Source organism: Scomber scombrus, chromosome 1 (assembly GCF_963691925.1).
Source record: "Scomber scombrus chromosome 1, fScoSco1.1, whole genome shotgun sequence".
Lineage (NCBI taxonomy): Eukaryota > Metazoa > Chordata > Actinopteri > Scombriformes > Scombridae > Scomber > Scomber scombrus.
The window spans coordinates 30,820,851-30,846,260 of NC_084970.1; the positions used below are offsets into that span (position 1 = coordinate 30,820,851).

A 25,410-nucleotide genomic window follows, 5' to 3' on the forward strand; every position below is an offset into this window, starting at 1 on the left:
CACAGATAACCGCAATGCACACTGAATTATGAATCAAGTGGGCAAGTGATGTGGGTCAGTGGTTTCAAAAACGCTTGTAGACATTTCATTATGAGGCAGCTCAGTTAAATTAAAGGTAACAATTTATTTACTGTTTCCAAGCATAGCTTTAAGTTTGAGACTATATGACGAGGTCAAAGTCGGTCAGTGGAGTAGTTAGGCAGCAGTAACTTTAAAAGCAATGCAGCAATGCTCGATGTTTGTGTGGAGAGAATCTCACTGTTCAACAGCCATATACAGCACTCTCATATTTTATATGCCAGTGGTCTTGTCTCTTGGCATAAGTTCAGCCTTGCAAACATTTTTCTTCACAGCGACCAGCCAACCACCACTCCTCTGGCATTTCATTTATATTCCCTTCTCCTGCATCCACCACTTGGAAACATTTTGTAGAAACAAGATCAAAACTGCCCAAACTGACAGACAAGGGCACAGTAAACGTGAGATTGTCTTACGTTCAAGGCAAAGAGTAGTAAACATGCAAGTGAGTCCAAAAAGGTTGACAGCAGATTAACTCATAGCTGAATTAACAGTTTTCTATTTTGAAACATTAAAATGCAACTCTTCTGCTTTTTGTACCTGATCTGTTAGTACACATTGTTTTTTGCATTACAGTATGTAGCAAAATTATTTTCAGAAAGCAATCAAATGGCTGTTAAGAGTTGTCAAAAATAAATGACTTGCAATGAATCACCTGTCTGCATCCACCATGATGGAGTCAGCTAGTAATCAAACTTGGCATAGATGAAACTCCAAGGGGGGATTAATAACACTTTGATAAAAAAGCAGCTAACAAATGCTTGGTAGGCAACATTGAGCCAAGCCGCTGCTTTATGGTTTTTAGCTTGATGACATGTGAGAGCTGCCATGGACTGGTGATAGCCTATTGATTAGCTATCAAGATACTGCACACAGGAGGCTGGACTTCAATCAGGCTGACATTTTGGAGAGCATGGAGGCCACAAATGACTCCTAATCATTAACAGTCTCATTACACACAACATTAATCAGACAATCCTAACTGGTAAAGCACTTTAGGTAAACACTTTTACAGCTCGCCTGCAAAAAAATATAACTCTAAATCACAGATGCTTCATGTGCTTTTTCACAAAAAAAAGACAGGCAGATTATTTCCAAGTGTACAAGAATGATTTATGATTGGATTATGTATTATCCAGCTGCTTCTGTGTACACTGACTTGTAAAAGCAAACTGGGCAATGCCTTAGAATAACCTGCATCAATAATGGTGAATAAATCATTATATAAAGGCCTTGTGAGCTTAATTTACTATAGGTGATGGGATCCAGTGTGAGCATACTATTTTCTGCAAAACTTTTTTCTTTTATTCCCTGTTTCTTTATCATTGGTTTGATATTGATTAGGCTGAGAGAAAAAAAAAAGGTGGTGTGAGGCACTGATGAGGATCTACTGCGGCAACATTTGGATCAAAATGTCATGACAGTTGTCAGGTTGTTTGTCTATGTCACTGGCACTCAATCAATCAAACCATATCAAACCATGCAGACCCGATGAAGCTGTGTGAGAGGAGTTTTTTTTCAGTGCTGAAATAAATAATACCTAAAGATGACTTTGATTGTTGTGTATTTATGAATTCATGAATATTTTGTTATATAGAGAAATACTTCAATTGTCAGGGCCTTTAATATGTGTTAATGTCAATTAAATGATTGATAAATGAACATTTGATTGATGGAGAATGGATTCCTGCATTATTTTCTAATTAGTAGGACATTATTTGCTTATTTGTTTTATTTATGATTTAATTACACATTTTTGGTGTTCATTAAAAAAATCCCATGCCTTAGATTTGATCACTTCACCATGTATTACTGATGTTTAATGTCTTAACCTTAATCTTTATGACAATCGTGAGCAGCAACAGCAATGTTATTAACTCATGTCTAACACACTCATGATGCCTCACTTTACCTCTGTTTGTGGCTGAGATCCAGAATCCTCTGCACGTCCTTCTTGGCCACTGAGTCAACATTTTTCAGTGACTAAAAGAGAAAAGAAACACATTCTTGTTTTTCGAGGAAAGAAAGGCAAACTCCAAAATGAGACTCATGACAAAGCACTGAGGAAACAAGGGGGAAATAAATATACTGTGTACAATACACTTTTGATTCAAAATGCACCTTGGGGTTTTCAAAGTTGCAAGTTCACTCCAGGCAAAAAAAGTCAGAAGCTTCAATGTTAACAATGGAAGTCACAGGGGGATTAAACGTATTGTAAAATAATTGAGGTGAAAACCGGTAATATAAAATGATGCAGCAGATGTAAAATGCTGTTGATGCCACAGAAAAATGATGTAGCCTCTAACAATCTGATGATGAATATCTTTTAAAAATCCTAACGTGGGTAGAGAAAAAGCGCACAGCTTCTACTGGCGCCTAAACACCTGCCTGACGGGTAATTATGGATTAATCAGGTCTCTGATTGCCCTATGAGCCCTTCAAGATATTTTGTATTTGTTATGAGTTGGACAGACATTTCCAAACTTCTAAGAAAATGAGGACTCAAAGGGGAGATAGCTTCTCTTTAAATTACGCTCGAAGGTAATATTTGTGGCAATTAACATCACATTTCCATAAACCCTGTATCCTCCTGTCACAGAGGAGATGTTTTTTTCCTTCTCCCCAGTCCCTGACGTCGTCTCATGAGCGTTATGTTGAAGAGTAAGAAAAAGGAAAGAAGCCAGCAACAGTTTTTGACATTAGGGAATGCATATTTACTCAAAATAATGTCAAGTTGAAACTGTGCAGTTAGAACAGTAAAACTGCTCTGAAGTGTGTATTACAAGCCAAATCACAGCTATTCCTTCTTCCTCTCTCAAGGGGTCCCCCCCTGTAATTTGGTGATTTGTATCATCTGTCATTGAACTATGAGTCAAATGGCCAGTTTTCCAAGCTTCCCTGCAACACTGTCCACAAATTGTACTACTGTTTTCATTTTCAACAAAAAATCATGTATGTGACAAGCACTTGGCACATACTGGATCAGTCTACAATCCTCAAATGTGATCATGACATTGAATTCTGACAGCATCTACTCTTAACTCATTTGCAAATGTTTCATGAGGTTATTTTTTCAAAGTACAATCCAAATAGCTCCCAAAGGCCACATTTAGGTGCAGGGCTAAAGAACTCCTATTATAGTACTAAATGATATATAAGGATCTCACCCGGGAGCCACTGCCAACAATAAATCACCCCATCACATAAAGTTTAATTATTAAGGTTGCTGACCTGCACCTAGAGGGCAACTCATTAAAACTATAAACATTTACTCCATCAAACCCAATACTAAAATACTAAGTGCTTGTCCCTGTTGACTTGATTCTCCTTTAAAAGTTGATGATTTTTATGTAGATGATGTTTTCCCCCTGCAGAATAGATTTGTTCCACCGAACACTATTTCAAATCTAACCCAACCTCTGCCCTGCCCAGCATGCTGGCGCAGGGCCCAGGGCCAAGATAGATGCCAACCTTGCTAGCCTGGAGTGAATAGACATCAAAGCCCACCCAGGGGACGATGGTAACCAGAGTACATGAGCTTTTTTTCCCCCATACACGTGGGACATGTATTACCAACAAACACTGATGCAGGAAAAGTGTGCATATCATTAGTTTGATTATTGATTTGCTGACAATTTTACCGGCCAACAAAAGTTGCCTGAAGCTTAAAAACACCAACACCAAACTACCACTCAGACTGCAGCTTTGGGAGGGCTGTGCAGAAACCCAGGGCGTCTGAAACCTGAGGTCTAAATGTCCAAGAGGGAGGATTATTTTGCAGGATCATTGTTGTACGCACTGATGCGACTGAAAAATACTGAATAATTAAAATATCTGAATGTATAATTGAGTTTCTGTTCATTTCTTGTCATTGCCAAGAGCTGTAATGAAGTTGACCTAATCTGGCTGGTGGGAAGCGATGTGCAGTATCTAACACTCAGATAATTGTGTTTCTTGAGAAGGCTCATAGCATTATAATATCTACAGTATAATAAGGTACATTACTTGGTAAAATGTCCAAGACCAGCATTTGGCGGAACCAACAGATACCTCCCCTTGCAGCAGGGATAATAATCCTCATTATCATCCAACTAAAGTTGTCTTATGAACCCACATTTTATTCTCACTTTATGTAAAATAACATTCACTGCAGGAATCCTTATATATATTTTTGCATCTTTGTTTTCAGGCCAAATTTAATTAGGGCAACAATCTTCAAAACTTTCCAGAACACAAATACATGTTAAGTTGGGTTTGGGTGTATACTAGCATTTCTCTAAATGTCGAGATGCTGCATTTTTCCCCCACAAAAAAAATAAGTGTTTTAAACCTGCATGAAGCTCTCATTAAAGCCACAGGTTTGTTTACTTTCTCGTTTGATAGGAGCCATCACATTCTTTCAAAATTACTGTGTAGCCTGGAATAGATATAATTAAAGCAAACCTGCAGTTTATGAGAAATTGGCTTGTATTTTTGTAGCTCAGACCATCGGTTATAATAACATATTGCTCACAAACATCACTGCTGTAATCCAGGACCAAGATAACAGTGACAATTTTGCCAGGTTAGCTTTCAAGCACTTTACATGTTTAGATTCTTATATATTATGCAGTACCATCAGAGATGTGTCTGATTCTGCTGCGTGAAAACAACCCCAAATATACAGAAAGAGTCATAAAGAACTATCTTCATGTATAATAAGAACAAGAAGTCCTGCAACAGATGGTATGGCCCCTAGAGAGCCCTGATGTCAACATCATGGAGTCAGTCTGTGATTATATAAAGAAACAGAAATAATTGAGACACTGAAATCCACAGAAGAACTGAGGCAAATTCATCAAGATCCAGAAACAACCGACCTGCCGTGTGCCTTTAAAAAGTGTGTATAGGTGTACCGAGAACTGCTGCTGTATAAGCGAGGTCACACCAAATGGATGTTTCATTTAGATTTCAGCTGTTTATTGAACATTGTATGTAGTCCATTGATAAATACAAACAATTCATTTAAAAGCATCCTCACTTTACTTTTAGTGCCTAAAACCTTTTGCACAGTACTGTATAAACAAAGATTTAACCTGAAGTGCCTGTTATGTTGTGAATAATCCTTCATTACACAAGAAGAGTAAGTTCATTCAAACCGTAGTTTTCCTTAAATCAGAGCATTGATGATTACAGTTGAAGCCTTTGAGGCTTTGAAGCGAATAGAACATTTGTTTGGATTGATCATCCTGTCTTTTTGTATTTATTTTTTTATTTTATCTTTTCTTTCTCTTGGGAAAGACTAACTTCTGTTCTCATAAGTGCTAAAAAAAGAGTTTGCTTACTTACTTACTGATACTTTCTAATGGATATGCATTTCCATCCCTGTGTTGCTTATTCAGCAACTGCATTTCAAGTAAATCACTGCATACATAACAGTGAGGTTGAGTCATCAAATAGAAAATACTTCCACATTCATATTTAAAAACTATAAATTGGCATATAGCAGGCTGATTGGAAAATAATCAAGAAGAAGAACTGGAATCACTCTTTTCCAAGTCATGTAATGGCAGAAATTAGAGGCTGTTAAATTACATCCGGCCCTGAACTCACAGCCAACAAAGCCTTCTAACATCGCTGCGTCTGTCAAGGAGAAACAGTAAAATTCCAACCTGAATGTTGCCTTTTATGCTGTCCAGCTCCTTTGATGTCTTGGAGAGCTGGTGCAGGATGTTGCTTCGTTCACTGAAGACTTCCTTCAGCGTCTTTTCAAGTCCATCGTAGCTTTGTCTGTTGAGAGAATGAGAGAGAAATACTTCACTATTTAAGTGTCTTCTACCGGTTGAGAGCATTCACATTTTATTGTCACCCATGGGACAAAGAGGTGTTTTAAACTAGATTAAAAGCACTGTCTTTAAAGCTAAAGGGTAGAGCAATAGGGGAGAAAACTAATATCTACTCAGCACAGTCCCTTGGTGACTTAACCCTTAGATGCATGACCTACAGATACCTACACTCTTCCATGAGTGGGGTCAAAAATGACCCCAATTAGAATGAATGCGTTTTATGCTGTAAACTTAAGAAATGTATTTCATTTTGGTTAAAGATGATGATTTGTATTATATTTTGGTCAACAAAATAATTATTTCATGTTTGACAAGCTCATTTATCACTTTTTATCCCAGCTTTCAAAAAGGTCAAAAACGGTTAACATCCAAAAAGTATCCCAATTAGAATCAATGCATTTAATGCAATATTATAACATATGAATGATTTCATGTTTTCCATGCTATCACAACTTCAACATTCATTGTTTGTGTATCCGTCTGTCTGTCTATGCATGTACACACACGCGTCTTCTTTCTTCTCACTGTGAGCAGCTGTTACAAACTACTTGTTTCTGGCTGTGAGCACTGCACACAGAGTCACTGCATTTCCAGCAACTATTGGTGGCTTTGCACACATCTTACACCTCTTTCTCTTCTGTTGGCCCTGTCATAACCCTAACCCTAACCATCATAGTGAGAGTCTGCTTCTCTACACAACAAATACGGTAATGTTAGCTATCTTAGTTAGCTAGTGTTAGCTTACTAGAAAGTAATTTGATAATAATAATTATAATAATAATGAAAATAGGTGCGATTTATATAGCACCTTTCACATATCCAAGGACGCTTTACAATTTGATGATGATAACACAACACTATATCACACAAAAATCATGTATGTGGAAACTAAGTTCATATTTTATAACAGCATATATATTCTGAGGTATACAAATGATGATAATACTTGTACTAATAATACATGTATGTTGCTGTGAAAAAATAATCTTTAGGGGTGGTGAGACTGCTGACATTAGATGTGTGGATCGACAGTAAATATACCTGACAGTCACAGTTGATAAAAATCAAAGGCTCCTAGGGTTAACCCTTGAAATTCCATAGAAAATGATTGGGGTCATTTTTGACCCCGCGTATGGAAGAGTGTGGTACTGATACAAAAAATGCAATTACTTAAAAAATATAACAATTAGATACAAATCCAAATGGCCTCGTGTCAAAGACAACCTATTTGAGGAATACATGGAAGATTAAACGATAAAAATTTAAAATTACAAAGATATTGCAAAAAAACTACTGCTGGGGTCATTTTTGACCCCACTTATGCATCTAAGGGTTAAAAAAAAGAAAAACAAAGTTTCTTTCAATCAACCAATTTAGTGAAGGAGTCTTTTGACAGAGATATGCCTTTTGACCAGAGGTATGTCCCTGCATTTCCATTTAAACATTCATGCAGTCCCTCCAATTATTAAGGAAAAAAAATCTACAGGGTGTTTTGTCAAAGCCTGTTTTTTCTCTGAAGCTCAATTGAATGGCACTGCAGAAACATTTTTGTCGTTTATAACTGAGTTTCCGGAGAGGCAAACATTTCTTCACAGCATGTTTTCATGGACTATAGCCATAATCAAGATTTTCTTTTTCATGATGAATGTAATCCCCACTGAGTGATGTACTGAAGAAGTGGGCACAAAGAAGATTTGAGTACAAAAAGAAGAGTTAAAGGCACCCGGTGTGCATTAAGTGAGCAGACACAGAGGGAATAAAAGCTGAGGATGCTGTCATACTGAGAGCTAAAAGATGAACTGACATAGTTGGTTGTTCATTGTTAACTACTAGTTTATCTTTTTACCCTTTTCATTGTTCATTGTTAACTACTACATCATACTTTTACCCTTTTAAATGTCCATTGTTAACTACTAGATTACCTTTTCACCCTTTTAAATGTCGATTGTTAACTACTAGTTTATCTTTTTACCCTTTTAATTGACACAATCAGAGATAAAGGAGTTAGGAGTTACCATGTGTTCACTTACTGCCTGACCCAATCTGAAAAACTGAAATTAAATATCCATGTTTACTGACTCAAGGACTTCAACAACTCTTCTGGGATATGTTTATAATCAAGTGTATCTGCATGTGGTTACTCTACTAATAAAATACCCTACATTTCCCCTAAAGCCAATCAATTTGATTACTACAAAGAGCCCTTGTGTCTTTTAATCACAATAGTTGACAACAGCAGTCACAAAAGGCCATCTGCGGTTAGTAAGGAGCAGGCATGTAAAAAAAAAAAGAAAAAGAAAGAGGTCAAGTACAAGTGCTATAATGTAATCTTAATAATGGAAGTGGAATCAACGTCTGTAAGGTAAAGAGTTTTTTTTTTTTTTTTTTTTTACCACCTGCCAGGACAAGCTGTGGTTCTCAGGAGACAAATTGAGGTCAGTCAGTAAAACAGCCCTGCCTCACTCTGTGATGCTCACCTGCCCTAATTCACTTTGGCCATTACTGTGCAACTAGGCTGATGTAGAGTGTAGAGTGTCACATAGATTAAAATATTAAAACTAATTTGAGAATGATGTATTGAGGGTAATAATCTATACAAGAACAAGCTGTATTAGATTTACATTAAAATTATTAATAGATGGGTATGATGTTAGTTTTAAAGGTGAAACTAAGGTTATTTATTTATGCTTCACTGACAGGATTTCTCTAGTTGTAGAAAAATAAATGATTTAAATTGTCAGAGACAATCACAGTAAGTTCAGTGTTCCAGTATTTTGCAACTTTGTAGACCGATTAATTACAAATATTTCTTCATTACAGTATTTTGATAATACTAAATGTAATTCAGGAGACATAATATTTCTATTAAAACAAATATTCTGTTGCAAATCAGTATATAAATGCAATTGTCACGAGACAAGAATAATCAAGAGGTATGTATAACCAATCAATGTTTAAAATCTGGAAATATGTAACTAAAATGCATTTCATATAGTTGATTAATTCCATCCTAAAGACTTGGTAGTAGTCCCAAAAACTCTCACTCATCTCCCCCTTTTACATGAATCACTGTTTATAATAAAATTTAGTCGACCATTCCTAGGTACAAAGAAATATAGAAAACTCACTCGGCTGAGTGAGTTTTCCATCATGGATGGTGCGGAGTGCTGCCACATTATTCCAAATCCATGGCTTCGTTTCAGCCTGGGACATCTTCCAAAAACCCTGCACACTCCATGTCATAGATCCCAGCAGCAGATCATACACAATAACACATGAATCACTAATAGCAAAGCAACACCTGGGAAATAAATAAATAACACAGAATACTGAATCCCACACATGACTTGCCACCATATGGCATTGGCGGGAAATTTATTGCAGGTTCATGCAATGGGGGAAGATGGGGTGAGAGATTTCTCCCTGTCTGCCATATTATTCATTACCCGACGGAACAGGCCCTTGGGTATCTGCGAAATGAATAAGGCCCATAATTTGAGGCCAACTGACAGATAAACATGTATATCACAAGGGTCTTAGATAAAGCTGAGATTATTTTTTCAGCTGATCTACTATAAATTGCTCATTACAACAAACAAATGGTAACAGCTGCATGATTGCACTGAAACCTCCTAAGAGTCCAGTGTTCTAGCTGCCTCCTCCCAGACAAAGATCCCCCTTTTTCAAGGCAGAGAAGTGTGATAATGAGGACCAGAATGCCTGGCAAAGAGGCTTATGATCAGAAATGGCACCACCAGGCACACGACCATAAAGCAGTAGTGATGAGATAATGAAATCTTTCATTTCAGACATCTGCAGTTTGAAATCAGTCCCCGGCTGTCCTCATGAAACTCATCAAACTCTCGAGACTGAGGCGGAGGCATCTTTTATTGGATCCGATTATTGAGGACAAATATTTCTTTACCCTTGGAGTCACAGCAGGTCTCAGAGTTATATGAGGCTGACCCTGCAGTGTGAGATAGAACTGCTGAGGATAAAGGAAACACCACTGAAGACTACAGTCAACTTCCAAGCAACGGCTCAATAAAGCAAGCCAAGGCTATGGCATCCGGCCTCACAGAGAGAGCTGCAGGGAGCTCATAGTCCACTGTTGACAAGAGCCAGCCTGTACATACGATTAAAGTGTAAAGACAGTAAGACATTAAGACAAGAGCCAGCCTGTCTCTTTAAGTGTAGAGACAGTAAGACATTAAGTGAAGCTTTACTGCACAGCCTGAACAAAAATGTGCAACTACTGAAATCTTCTCTCATATGGTTTTACTGAAGCGTATTTCCACCAAATCACTGACATTTTGCATTTGCAGCCCTGCAGCCTCTATTGAGTTCTTCAAGTTCAAGTTTATTGTCACCTATTGTCATTGAGCCACAGGGATATAATGAATTGTACTGTAGCAAGGCACTATTGATTCAAAACATAAAACCCTAAACATTGAAATATACAATATAGTATAGGATTAAAAATGAAATAAAATGTATAAATAAAATGTCAAATATAGTGTAGACTGTGCATAAATAAATGAGAATATTTCATATTTTGACAGAAGCAATCTAACAGCACATGATTTAGTCCTATCACACAGCTCATAACATACTGTAGGCAGACCCGAGATAACATGGTTTTACAGGGGAAAAACCTAGTAAAGTCTGCCATCTGAATTCTGTCCACACATTTTTGTCAGGCAGCCACAATTTTTCATCACATTAACCAAAATGTATTTCTCAAAATAAAATTGTAGTATGTAAAAAAGGCGGCCAGTACAGCAAGCAACATTAGCGGCAGAGTGAAACGAGGAAAGCAGAGAGCAGCCCACAATAAACTGACAGCAGAGGGATTTTCATGAAAATATGAAAATGCTAAAAGGTGGACGGGGGGTGTTAATGTTCAACCTTTTCAGCCTCAGTCACATCTGCCTGATGGTTATATCATTCTGCTTATAGCTATCTCAACACTAAACGACTGATTATCTGATGTACCCTGATCTAAACTGGTAGACTTGCCATACTGAAATCATGGCAAGTTAAATTTAAATGCATGTATATTTTTCTCCATCTTACTTGAGCTTTTTTTAATGCTTTTTATGTGCTTCTTAGTGATGTACGGAGATGAGGAATCATTCACCTGCCTGTGTTGTTTGCGCTGTTGATAATAATAAATACAAATAATTTAAAAAACAGGTTGATAACAGTCACATAATGATCCACATACAGTATGCTGAGACCAGTAAAACCTAATACAAGGGCATGGAGGATATCATCCACCGTTGTTTGCTTTCTGATTAGCTGCAGCAAAAATAATCACATGTGTTCTCAGGTTGAGTAACTTGATGTTTCCCCCTCCCAAACATAAACTTCCAGTGCTATTTTTGGAAAAATGTGCAGGATGCGGTCTGAAAAAAACAAAAAAACAAGGTGGTACAGACAAGGACAAATTAAAGGATTCCCCTGGGCACAGTGTCTTTGGAGGCACCTCCACTACCTGAATGGTTATTTTAATATCCACCCAGAGTGGAATCTGAGCACTATCAATCATTCATTTCACATGTCAACTAAACACACAATCCAATGACCTTAATAAATATGCAGCCAAGAATCTGTCAGTTTTTTTTCACAAGTGTGTGACTCCTTCGATACCACCTTACCCTAACAACGCTGCCTCTCTTACATCGCTTTCTTTTTTGGCTCTGTGCTTTTAAGACCTACTATTGAAACATCTATCATCCATACTGACAAACAATTTAAAAAAAAAAAGAAACTAAATTGCCTAGTTTTCCTAGAAAAATGAGACAAGCTGTCATTCCTTGTCTTTCTTTATCTATTTTGGAAGTCAAATATGGAAAAAAACAAGGGCCATCCACCTTAGTGCCCCATTCAATGACTTGGGAAGCTTTGTAAACAAACAGTGGTAGTCAGATTTCATCTCTTTTTGTTGTTATTTACTTGAAATGTCAGCTTCTCAAATAAATCCATACATGTTTAAGCCAAAAATCCGACCTTAAATATGAGAGTGGACAATGCAAACATGTGTAAACACCTCAGCAACAAAAGCTATGGAGAGGACAGCTGTTTATGGGAAACCCCCTCAGCTTGTCTGCAAGGTAGAAGAAAATGTTGCAAATGAAGTGTTCAGAGCAGGTTGACGCCTTGGCTTTTAACAAGGCAGCAGCAACAGAAACCAACAGCTACTCAGCATAAAGGAGTTTATTTGCCGTCATGCAGATTATGGCCAGACAGAGGTTTATATGGTACTTCCAATTTCAGGCTGGATTAATTATGCCATTAGGAGGGGACAAATAAATAGTTTTAATAAGGGGGACTGCCCAGGGCCTGTCAGGGAATTAATATATTCCTCTAGCTGAGCATGACCACAATCCAACATCTGCAACAAAAGTCAGTCATGTTTATCAGCTGTTGTATAAACATCACAGACAGCAGGGAATATTAATTGCATGCATGTCAGGGGATGTCTGACAATAAATCTTCTGTAATTGTTTAGTGAGGGACATGATGAAACAATGGGTGCTGAAGAAGCCAATTTCGCTTTGTCAATAAAGGTCAAAGAAGGCATAGACCTTGAATGCCACAGCATATTCAAGAGCTTATACTTTTGAATAACAAATGCATACAAAAACATCACATAATACAAATCTGAATATGTTTGGCCTACATTAGTGTGAAGTTTGGCATGTTTTACTTGTATTGCACTGTACTGTATTGTTGATATAACTCTCTAGAGTGACTTTGCAAAAGTGATGAATGAGAACATTTAGGTTGAACCAGTGTTTTTACCCATGTAACTAGTGTTGTAGGCAAATATTCAACAATTATCCCTGTTTCATCTTGTATTTTATTCATTGAGTGTGCACTACATCAAAGAAATGCATTGTGATTTTATTGTAGTGCCCAAAAGCGCCCCCAAATTTCTAAAATGATCCCCTTGCTTGCTGTCTTGAAACTCAGCCATGTTATTCTGAGGAAATTCTGGTATTTAGGGATACTGTTATTCACTGAGACATGTATGATTCTTCTTTGAAAGTGTTTCTGACTGCATTCTTTATTATGATTATGGACAATTATGCACTGTTGAGTAGCACAGTCACACTATGAACCACCCTTTTTGATTATTATTGCTGTACTGTACTGCCATACACAATGTTTCCAGCATTGAAACCAAAAAGTCCTCTTAATTAAATGCTAAAACATGTTGTTTGACCACGTAGCTCCACAAGGACACACAAGAGCTTTTCTTATCTGACACATCGGTCTGCAGTAATCAGCTGAACAACATCATTTTATGATGTGACAATGCTGTTGTTGAGGTCTGGTTTGGCACAAAAACTACAATAAAAACCACAGGGTTAAGGTCACTGTTTCCTTTAAAAAAACGTTCTGACTCGCAGTTGAAAACAGGACACGAACAGTGGTAAAGTCCACTGTCGGGTTATAGCCTCCCATCCCCCCCTTAATCCTCATAATGAGGAAAATTGTCAATTTTTATATACGTCATCTGAACTGCACCACTGCTCCAGGTTATAATTACCACAGCTGCTAGATGTCATCTGTCACTCAAACCTAACTATACGTTGTTTTTGGGCAATTGATGACCTATTGTGTCATTTTTCTCATTGGTGCTATAATTATTATACTCTATGAAGTGTGTAGTTAATGATAGAACAACATATATTGTGATAAATCCCAGAAGCAAACATTATAGTGTTTAAAATTCCTCATAAATGTTAAATTAAAATGTGATATCTGATCATATAACTCAAAATAAGGATCTTAAAACAAGTGCTGTCCAACAGTGTGAGTGTGAATGCATCTATCATAAAATAATTAAGTGCGGTACAATTTCCATTTAAGCATTTTATCATTCAGACAGATGAAATTAAAGTAGTGTAAACCAATTTTACACATGAGCAATAAATGCAGATATTCTGCATTCTCACACTTTCTTACATTACAGCATTGAAATTGAGAGCTGTGTTTGTGTGTGTGTGCGTGTGTGTGTGTTTGTTTGTGTGTGTGTGGATGTAGTGATCACAGAGGAGAATTTTGACCTCTGGTTAATCATGTAAACTATCCCGCAAATATTTTAATGGTCTTTTTCAATTATTCCTTTTCGGGCTATGTTTGAGCAATTGATATAACATTACAGTGGTGGTAACTTGTAAATGATATAAGAGCCATCCATTTTAACATCCTTGAAAAGTGAGTCCATCTAATTTGTTCATCACTTAAGTTACGTAATTTTCCACCAAGGGAGGTTTAAGGCATTGAAATAGAAATACTTAGCATATTAAATGAATAATTCAATGATTACTTGCAGGCATTTTCATGCATAAGTAGATGCCAATTACCTTCCCTCGACATTTAACACTCTATCATTCCCTGCATGTACTTGGAAACAATGCTGTTTCTAGACAGATAGGCACTTCATAGTAAAAGGCAATGTAATTGGCACAAGAGAAACACATGAAATGTGTCACTGGAAGAAAAAAAATGAATGCAACTGAAAGTATTAAAAATACATTTTAATATTCCTTTGTAAACCGTGTCCATTTAACAACAGATAGAATATAATACTGACATGATGAATACTCTTGATTGGAAATATCACTGAATTTTATCCCTTTCTCATTTCAGTTCAACATCAAATAAATAATGTATGTATTTGTCGCTTGCTCAGTGTTACCTTCAGTCATATGTGGAGAGAAAAAGTAAATCCTGAGTGCATTTCTCTATTTTCTGCGTGAGTTGAGCTCATCAGACAATCCCCTCTGCTCCCTCCATTGTCATGTACGATCCAAATCATTTTCACAGTGACATGAAACCCCCGCAATCAAACTAGGAGCACGCCTGGAAAAACTGCATTTGATTTTAAATTAATCGGGTCAAAACCAAAAAAAACCTTTTTTTTCTGGCTATTTACATATTCACATGGTGGTTGTTTTCTATACATTCCCCTTCTGCTTTACATAATACATACGTTTGGCACCACAGAGATGATGACGTTCAGTTTTTCTGTCTTTAGTCAGCTTAATGCATGATTTTGACTCATTCTTTCTTCCTATGACAAAGGCTCCTCATCTCATCTAGGGAGATATCGCACAACACATATATCACACGAATTACTGTTATAAAGCATCCCAGGCACCGTTTTACAGTTGCCAGCTTCAATTAAATCTGAGATTTGAGGGTAGCTAATGCAATTCCGCCCATCCTGGCTTTTCAAAGATGTGCGACACTGTCTTTCCGGCTTCAGTAATTGTTGTGCTATAATCAAGCTGGATTGAGCCTGGACTTTTTTGTTTACTCTGAGGGGCGTTCTTTGCCAGACATCAATACTTACTTGCAATTGCAGATGATAAAGCGATCCCTTTCATGTGGGAGAGCCTCACCTTTTCCCTCAGAGACATTTTTATGACAACATCTAATCCAGCTTTGTTTCCACTGTTTGGAAAATGCTACAAGAAACAAGTTGTTTTACACCAGAAGCAACATCCTCAAAACGTTAACGCTGCAGTTTTGAACTTTGGCACTTATAATTCTGCTCGTCCCGATTTGTATGAGCAACAGCACGCTGTCAGCAAAGCACATAACGTGAGCAACAGTGACATTTAACACACCAGCCCTTTTATACGGAAACCTTCACCTGATACATTATGCTTTCTCAAGAGTCTAAATTCTCTAAAATGACATGTTATATTTATTTGTTCAGTGACTTATTTATGAGGAGGGTGAGCTATGGAATAATGTGATGTGTGCTGAGTGTGGGAAAAGAGCTATACTGTATTTTGGAGCTTTGATATAATGCACTGCAGTGGTAAAACAGGATAAAAGCCGGGAAAAGATAAGTCAAGCACATAATTTCTTTCTCACTGAAGTAGAATATCACTTATGGACATATTTAACTTCTTATACTTGAAACATTTAGCTGATATTAAATATTTTAAAATCAGGTGGTTTCCCTAGGGGGAAAACAGTTAGTGGAGGAGGTAATCGATTTATAGTGGATTTCGGATGCAGGGTGACACAGAGCGCTGCTTTGAAACTTCTGCGTATTTCACACATTCATTACCACAAACAACACAGAGCAACTGATACAAGTCCAGCTGGTGAATACAAACTTTAAACCAACTTCGATGCAGTGCACACTCTAACTGCATCCAGCAGGCCATTATCAGACTAACTACAGCCTTGTGTCTGACCCCAGAGGTGAGTTTTACTTTAGACACATCCCCATCTCACTGCGACTTACTGAACCATTTGTTTCCACTTTCCTCAACATGGTAAAATGTGTCTTCGTTTGTTATGGATATAGTTATTACGATAAATGGAGGTTTAACAGTCAACAGCATAATAATGGCTGCAACTAACAATCATTTTCATCATTAAGTGATATGACAACTATTTTCTCAATTAGATTAATCATTTGGTCTATACAATGTTCAACATCTTCAACAGCTTCAAAACGGTTTGCTATCACATAAGGTTAAAGAAATGCAGCAACTCCTCACATTTGAGAAGCTAGAACTAGATAATGTTTGGCATTTTAGCTTCAATTATCAATGAATTATTCTCCATTATTATTATTATTTTCTGGTGATCATCATTTCAGCTCTTGTAAGGATTCCTTTTGATGTTAGCTGAGGCCCTTTTTCTTTACGGGCGAGGTGCTTAACCTCTAGTACAATACACCACCAAAACCCCTGATTTGGCTTGTAGCACATTAAAATGACTACGGAGTGGCTTTGTAACAGATATAATACTTTAAAGGCTTGATATAACAAAAAGAAATTGTCAATCTGAAGAAAAGCACTTATCTACCAGGAGCTCTGGGGCTCCGTGTCTGCTTCCCCGCATCTGACCGATGGCTAAGCTGGGAACTGGCAACAAGCAGGCAGATGCATCTGATTCACATCAAGGGCAATCAGTGAAGCCTCTCCCCAACTTCCAAGTATCACTCAGGGAAAACACAAGGGGACAAGTTAAGCCAGGCAGAGGGGAGGGAGGAGGGGCGGAGGTGTGAGGTGAGGAGAATTTGGAATTGGATGACGGATGTGACTTGATTACTGGTTAACTACCCTGCTGGTGCACCACTCCGATCTGGATGAGAAACCCGCTGGCGGCTGGATTATCAATTTGGAGTAGGCAAGACTCTATTTGAATCTATTGTTTCATTCCAGGCAGACTGACAGTAACAGGGCCCCTGGCTTTGACTGAGCTTGGTAGTTGGCTTTCTTTGCTCATGCTTGCTACAGTGATTTTCCACCTCACCAACTCTTTAATAAAATCTCCTATCAAGCTTCTCATCAAATTCATCAGCGGTCTGTATATTGAAGCACCTGCACCTGCCACGAAGTTCCGGTTCACACACACCTGCTGCTCATAGTTAGGGCTGACATGATGAAATGCAAAGGAAAGTCAGACATGCAAGGTGGAGTAAGTCTTTTCTCACACTGGAAATAAGAAGATGGTTGAAAAGATTGAGCTGACTGACAAGAGGAGCTTTTGATCAGCTTGAAATTCACAAATTAAAAGTCAGAGAGGTGTGGACTCCATTTTAGCTACATTTATTATTAACAATGACACATCTATCATGTAAAAACCTGATATATTAACTGATATAGACCATATTACTGTTTTAAAGATATTTGATTATAAAGCTGCAACATATACAATTTTACAAGTGTTTGAAAAGAAGCAGAACAGCACCAGGACCATAGACGTTTCCCATGGTGTGATTACTGACAACTCGCTTCGCAGTCCACAATCTAATTTCACACAATTTTTCCCAGTTCTTTGTTACACTGATGAAAATAGACATAAGGTAATGAATCTAAATGTCTAATATATCTACTGAATAAATCAAATATGTAGTGACAGCGAAGCTAAGAGTAAAGATGTTGGTTTATATCAGATATTTTACCCAAAACTAGAGTCGCCCACAACAGGCCATCCAATGTAAATGAGGCTCATGGGTATAAAAAATGTTAACTTTCAGAATCTGAGGATAAATATTTAAAACGAAATCTTATCATAGTGTTGCGTTATCAAGAGCACTTCTCTCTTTTTATGTTGAGAAATGTTATAGCTATCAGCAAAGCTTCAAATTCTGGATTTCAAACTCAACTCATCTTTGGGGCACTCTAAAATCTACCTTTTTATTGAAAGAACATGATCAAATAGTTACATAAAGTAACAGCTCAGCTAACTACACAATCTAAAGAAGATGGTTCAAACAACGAGCAAATATGTGGTTTCAGTGATAGTAGTGTCCATAGCAACCACCATAGCAACAACAGAAAGCTTGCAAGAACCTTGATAGTAACAGACAAAATAAACATTATATTCACATATCAAGGATTATAAAAAATGTCTCACCAGAGATGTTATCAAAATGCACTTTAAAGCAAAAACTAAACTTAAAATATTGTATTTTTTTTCTCAATTTAGAATAAAAAGTAATGTCAATTATGTATTTTGTTTTATTTAGTTTTGACTGAAAGAAACTCGTCATGTGAAGTGGACTGCCGTGATATGCCGTTTAGTCTATGGGGACTAAACAGTGTTAAAACTTCAAAAGCACAGAATGTGTAATGGTAACATGCAAAATGACTCAAGAAATTGGTGTTATTCATTGGTGATACTAGGCTGCATTATTTGGGTGAAGATGTCTATCTAACAGAGAACCAGCATTGCACACTTGGGGGTATGGAGTGTTATTTACCAGGCAGGCAGGGTCTCATCAAAGACACTGAAGGATCCAGTGTTAAAAGTCAGGAAATCTAAGCCTCTGCTGCATCGATTTTATTCATTCTTATTTTAGTCTGTCTGTTGTGAGCCCCTCAACTTCATGGAAGTGTTAAATCTCTGGAGTCTCTGTCTTTGTAGAGATGTTTCACAGAGAATTTATAAATATCTGTGTATAACTATTGTATACTGTCCAGAAACTTAAAAATATTGAGATGTTATTTTTAGAGGATGTCTCACAGGGACTGCGCCTCGGTCTCAAACACATGCATATGAAAGATGTTTTTTTTGGGGAGTATTTTTTGCTTATTGTTATCAAAAAAAAACACTAATGTTCGCTTAAAATGTTACAGTGTAACCTCATTCCCAACAGCCTACCTACCACTGCAAGTTGTGCATTTTCATTTCTCCTTTCTTACAAATGTTATTAAATGTGCAGTTTATAAGCTGGGGAAAGAACCACTCTCTCTGGTGGATATTTGTTTGGGTATGTTGCCTCTGATGTTCTTGCTAGTTTTTTTCCATAAAGAATCCTCAGGCAAACAACCAACCTACACACAAGTTGCAGGACTGTGATTATCTACATGCTTAGACGCTGCAAGCGGCTTTTTGTCTGACCTCAACAGCAGATTTGACACTCTGCTTCAGCAGGTAATTGAGTGTTCTGAGTTTACAGGTGTTTCACAGTCACTGATAAACATCACATATGAAGAAACCAGTTTAAGGATAATATAGTATACACAACTGAATGGAAATACATGGTAAGCAGTTGACATAATTTGGGGGTTTATTATAAATTAAGAAAGATTATACTAGATTAGGATTTGCATAGATTACCATTTACATTTGAATGCATGCATTTCATAGGTAATGCTTCGAGATAACAAGTTTAATGAAGTAATTAAGACAAGACAACGAATGGCACTGCCACAGGATCAGTGCATTAAACATCACAGTACAAAATATTAACATGGATTGGGAGGCTGAGCAGATATCTGAGTGCTGATCACTGAATCATGTTTATAATGAAATTGTGATTGGAAAGAGCGCAGATTATAAAATCGAAGAGCCGCAATTTTAATTATAAGTGAGATAATAAACCTTGGATGGAAAAAGCTGTAGTAGGTGAATGTTTAAGTTAGCAACTGTTGATTTAATTAATAACTATCACCAGTAAATTTACTCAGCTGTGGTTAATTGATGTTAATTCTGTCAGTGGGTCTGTTGACACTGTATGCTCTCTGTATACCAGTGTCTGTACTATTTATGTTTGGTCAAAGATAGAGAGTGATGTTGGTCAAACTATCATTTTTTTAAGCTTGGAAAAAAATTGGAGACGGCTGTGTGTTTTTGCTTTTCATAAAGACGCATGTGTGGCAGGTGTTTTCTATGTAAACCATCTTGGCGATTGCCTCATCAATTTCAGACAGACAGCTAGCAGGATGCACGGTTGTTGTTGAGTGTAAATGAGAAGAAGCTGGTGAACAGACTTGTTGGTATCCCCCAGTTATACTTTTAAGCCTATAATCGTTATTTTATGCTAATCATGTTAAAAGCTCTAAATTGAGAGCTTCAAGATTCAGAGCTGTAAAGCAGCTTGTTCTGTCAGTCTGTGAAGTGAGTATCGAGGTATTGACGCTTCCACATCAAAACATTATCAGACATGATTAACAAGCAGTTCATTGATTAGCATAATTACTCAGCCTTTTTCTATCATAAAACAATGACACCACTTCCAAATGCCATGATTCAATTTGATTATCGAGTAACGTCAATAAGATTTTACCAGCAGAGTGAGTACAATATAATTCTAACCCGCTTCCGAGAAATAATACAATAATAGTAAAAAATCATCACGAAAACATCCAAAAATAGCTTGTCCAATTTGTTTAACTGTGTTTGACTTCTGTTTTCTCGTAAACAACGCTCTTGGGAGTCTGCACATTTTGAAAACGGCATACAAAAAAAAGACGTCACAACCACACGGTTTGATTAAAGTGCTGACCAGGACCAGGGCCTGTCTGGTGAGTGAGATGACAGACGGCAGAATACTGATGGAGGCATTAAGGTCAGAGGGACAACCTTGATTTGAACAACAGCTGCATATCGCATCCACATTCGACAAAAGCAATTTTCCCTGGGACTAGACCCACTCATCCAGATCCAGTCACGCAGGTGAAACAGGTTAGAGCGATACAAATATTCAAACGTTACCAAATCTGCCCTTCAGTCGTCGATGTTCAGTGAAATTTCATCAAAAGTGACAAATCGAGAGTAGAAGTGGAGGCATTAAATGTGTTGATTTACTACGTAGGAGAGGCAAAGATCGTCTGCTTAATCTGCACTCATGGATTTCATATCAAATTTATAATTACACTTATTAGCATATTAAGTATAAAATTCAACTCTAATCTGCAGTCCATTTACATTGCTTTTCATGAACTGTGCCACACAACGCTACATTGAAAGGGAAATTATCTATCAGGCCCCACAAATACTGTACTGCCAATGTAAAAAAGGACTGAAATGAAGCGGGGTTAATAGAGGTCTTAACCCTCAGTGGATAGGAAATAATGTGGGTAGCTGTAGCCTTGCTCGAGAGTGACAAGAAAACCATTGAAAACATGATTTTATTTTAGCCTTAGTTAGATAATTATCCAGTCACCACATTCGATATGTTTCTTCATAAGACAGTGCAGTCAGTGCCTTGTTTAATAGCTTCTAGTACCAAGTACTGGATGCTAATTGCTGAATACTAGAACAGGGCTATTTACAGTAACATGAGCCTAGAAGGAAATGGCTTTTCTAAATCGATTATTTTATGAGCAGACAGAGCAGGCGTAAGAAGAACATACTGTATCACCACATGGCTGATCATCCTCTAACAGTCTGGTTTAAAACAAAATCATCCGAAAACAAGCTTCAAGCTGCATATCATGAAGATATTTAATATCATTTTTTATATGACGTCTAGAAAAGTGTAGGGAAATGAATGGACCCAGATATTCTACTTAAATAAATACCGACAAATTCAGTTGCATGACTTTTATTCCAAGAGGAATAAAAATCCAGTATAATGGCTTTTGTTAATGTGAATCTCTGTCAGTTTTTCTTTCCATTCTGTAGGTTGTAAGATTTCACAGATATTTAATGAAATAGTCCTTTAAGGCACCTTAGTACAGGCTTTTTTTTTTGGTTAGGCAGACACAGTAATAAAGTATACTTTGAAAAACAAATTCAATAGTTGCTTTCAGACACATTCATTTTTTGAAACCCCTGCTATTGTATTGACATACCCCAGCTCCTATTTATTCTGCTATTTCACTGAAACTATCCAAGTGTTTGTTGCTATGCTTCTTGTTACCTGGTCTCTCACGCTTTGCCATCTGTTAACAAACTAAATATGTTGAATTCTCTGTCAGATTGACCCTGTCTTGAAACACATTTATGCAATGAAAAAGCATCTTTGTGTCATATACTGCTGGCTTTGTATCTTTTTCATTTGAACAAAATTGCTATGGAAGTTTTCTCGAAATGCTTGTGCAAAGAATAAACTACTACTTGATTATTTTTGTTAGGGGAAGCCTCTTTGCCCTAAGGCATGGGACAGTTTGAAATGGATTCATCATTCATTTATCAAATCTCCAGCAATAGGCCTACTAGCCATGAATATTAATAGCATCAAAAAATAGTTATATCCCGCAGCTAAATGCTGATGAAAATGCATTTTCACTGTCCATTTGCATACCAGTGAGGTAAGATATGGGCATCATGTGCTGTCTTTAATTGGGCATGAAACTGGATTATACAGACTTATTTCTAAATGGAAAGATTACGGTCACACACATTTGCTGCCGGATTAGATTTAACAGTATAAATCCACACATTATATATGATTACTTAAGGTGTTTAAATGTTCACATACTGACAGACCTTATAGTTGGCAGCTGAATTTGGACCTTTAGCTTGTGTAAAAGGAACATTACCAAACCAGCAATGTGTTAGTCCATGTTTGAATACTTTCTCACTTTCCACTCTCTGTGGTTCCTACTTAAGACTAATGAATTCCCTAAACTGGGGGGGCACTTTAGCTTTTTATTTATGTATTTATTTATCTATTTTTTTAGCGAATATCATTCAAACAGTGGTAAATGGCATCTTTTGGGGACTTAGGGATAGAGATGCTCTAGTGAGTATTCACAGCACTAGGACAGTGAGTGCGGGATTGAGTCAAAATAAACTACATTGTGAGTGTTCATGGCAGTAAAGGAGCATGTTACAACAGTGTGGTTCATTGAGGTGTTTATTAGTTTTGGACAACAACAGAGGAATGTGGCACAGGGAGATAAGATATATTAGGGTGTAACTACACAGCAAATACTTTTTTAGTGGATTCAAGTCATATAGTTTTTTTTTCTTTTCATGACATCTGTTGACAATAAGACAGATATCGATCAACGCCAGACTTATCCTTCAAGGCCTGCTTTCAGAACATGACTTAAATTAAATAATAAAAAAATATTAACAATAAATTGTATCAAAAGTAAAAAGTACCCATTCTAAATAACAACCCTTTTGAAAGTCTTAAGTCTTAAATAATAAGTATTTTCATGTGTAAGAAGCATTTTGATGTAGTAGTTTGTTTAGGTGTTGTCAAGTCAAACTACTCATCAGCATACAATATAATGCTCAATATTATAGTACTTTATAATCATATTTCTAAACTCATCATGTGTCTTACAGGTAGAATTTGTGACAGAAAAGATGTGGGAACTGTACAAATAAATAAATAAACAAATAAATCTAGTAAAAACCTGAGTAAAATGTACAAAATCTCCTTCAGAAACAAGGTTTAAAAAGTATAATACATAAAATCATGGACATTTCTTAAATACCATCAACATTGTATTTGAACTTGAGTACCTTTACTCAAGTACAGTATTCTGACATTTTCAACTCCTACTTTGAAGTAAGTGTTAGATTCAGCGGTGATCCTTCTGCAGAAACAAATTACATATCTCAGGTTGCTATTTTTGCTGTTATCATAGGAAGGCATGTTTTTAAAATCAATTAAAGTTGTTAAAATTGTTCCCATGTTGAAGGCTCCAAACTGACTTTAAGGCATAATTATACTTTGATGATCCCAAGTTGACAAATTCATGAAAGGATTACAAAATAATAACGGGGAAGATGAATTATGCATATGACTAGCTGCATAAACAAAATGCTTGGCAGTGTTGTGCACAGTCTCTGAAAGGGACGGAGGCAAGGTTGGGTTAAGGGGGTCCTCTTGACTGTCTTGCAGATCAGCTAAGTACTGGCTGTGTGCAATAATAACATCTTGGATGTAAATCCTGTTTGGGACCTTTGCTGCATGTCACACCCTCTGTCTCTCATCTTTTTGTCTGTCTTCACTGTGAACAGTATAACAGAACTGCAATGCCATAAAATGGTCTTTAAAAGAGCACTTACCCAGAAATGCTAGAGGGGTCTGAGGCAATGAATCTCCAACAGTGAGACCTTTTTTGCAAGTCTGCTTTTCTGATGAGTTTTACGTGGTAGCATGCGGATGTCCTTTAAACGGAGGTCAGGTTATAGCTTACCTCCCATAAACTCCATCTCTCATCTCTTTAATATGTATCTAAACTTTGCAGATACTAAATGATGTGCAGCATTAAACTTAACCAAACAACAAATAGGGCCTGACCACGCACAGCATATTCTTTATTTCCCTTCTTCTGGTTCTGTCAACTAAGAAATTAAATGTGTGAATAGGTGTAGAGTTGGATATAATTGCTAGTAGTTGCTTCAGCACACACTGCAAAAAAAGGAGGCAAGTGTCCTTTGGCTTTGTGCAGAGGATAAAAACATCCCTGTGTCCCTTCACATGCTCTCTGTGTACTTATGTAAGTAAGTAGGTGCAGAGTTTGAATAACCTACACACCGTATAGCGGTACTGCCTGAAGGTTCTTCATACCTATTATGTGGCCCTTTACTGTACAGATCTTTAGTAATCAGTGTTACAAATGATCTTTTGGAAACTGCCTCAGTATTCAATCTAAAATGGTCACTGAGGTTGAACCTGTTTATGTTGAGCCATGGAATTAATCAAGGAGCTTATAAAATGATGACTGTCGACCATAGAGTTAACATTCAGTGTAGGCAGAAAGGTAATTCATTATATACATTTCCATAAGAGTTTGGTCATTTTACTTCTTCCTTTTAATGTAGTGAAATTATTTTTCAATAAAACTATTAACTATTATCATATTGTTTTTTTTTTTTAATAATTGACTAAAGACATAATGTTGATAAGTCTAACGTAAATGTTACTTAGTGGACACACTGCTGTTAAAATTACATTATGATTCATGTAAAAATGAAAGCTACTTCCTTTTATTTTGTAATTTTGAGAAAAATACATATTATCCTTCTCATTAAGTTTAATCTACTTGATTGGAACCTCCACAACATTGTGCCTATGCATACTGACTTCACATTTATCCAAACACACATAATTCAAATTAAATTTTAAGCTAGGATAAAATAACTTGAGGACATTGATAGCAAACATGTTTAAAAAAATGTGTTTCTTCATCTCTAATGAAACAGTCAATACCCAAAGTAAAAAAATCAAGCCTGTTTCAACTCTCTTTGCTGTCAGTGAGTTGTTCAAAGTTTATCCATCCTCTTCAATGACATTAATTAACTCAGTGTGTATTGGCAGCAGCTA

General features: G+C 36.9%; 1 protein-coding gene across 1 annotated transcript in view; it reads right to left on the bottom strand.

Moving 5' to 3' along the window:
• The window catches only part of luzp2 (leucine zipper protein 2), a 139,436-nt gene that overhangs the window by 73,213 nt on the left and 40,813 nt on the right, over positions 1-25,410 (bottom strand). Inside the window, exons 3-4 of the mRNA XM_062433566.1 lie at positions 5,730-5,892; positions 1,991-2,061 (exon numbers count right to left, since the gene is read on the bottom strand). Of these exons, the coding sequence (XP_062289550.1) occupies positions 1,991-2,061; positions 5,730-5,892 (234 nt within the window). The remainder of the gene's footprint in view (positions 1-1,990; positions 2,062-5,729; positions 5,893-25,410) is intronic.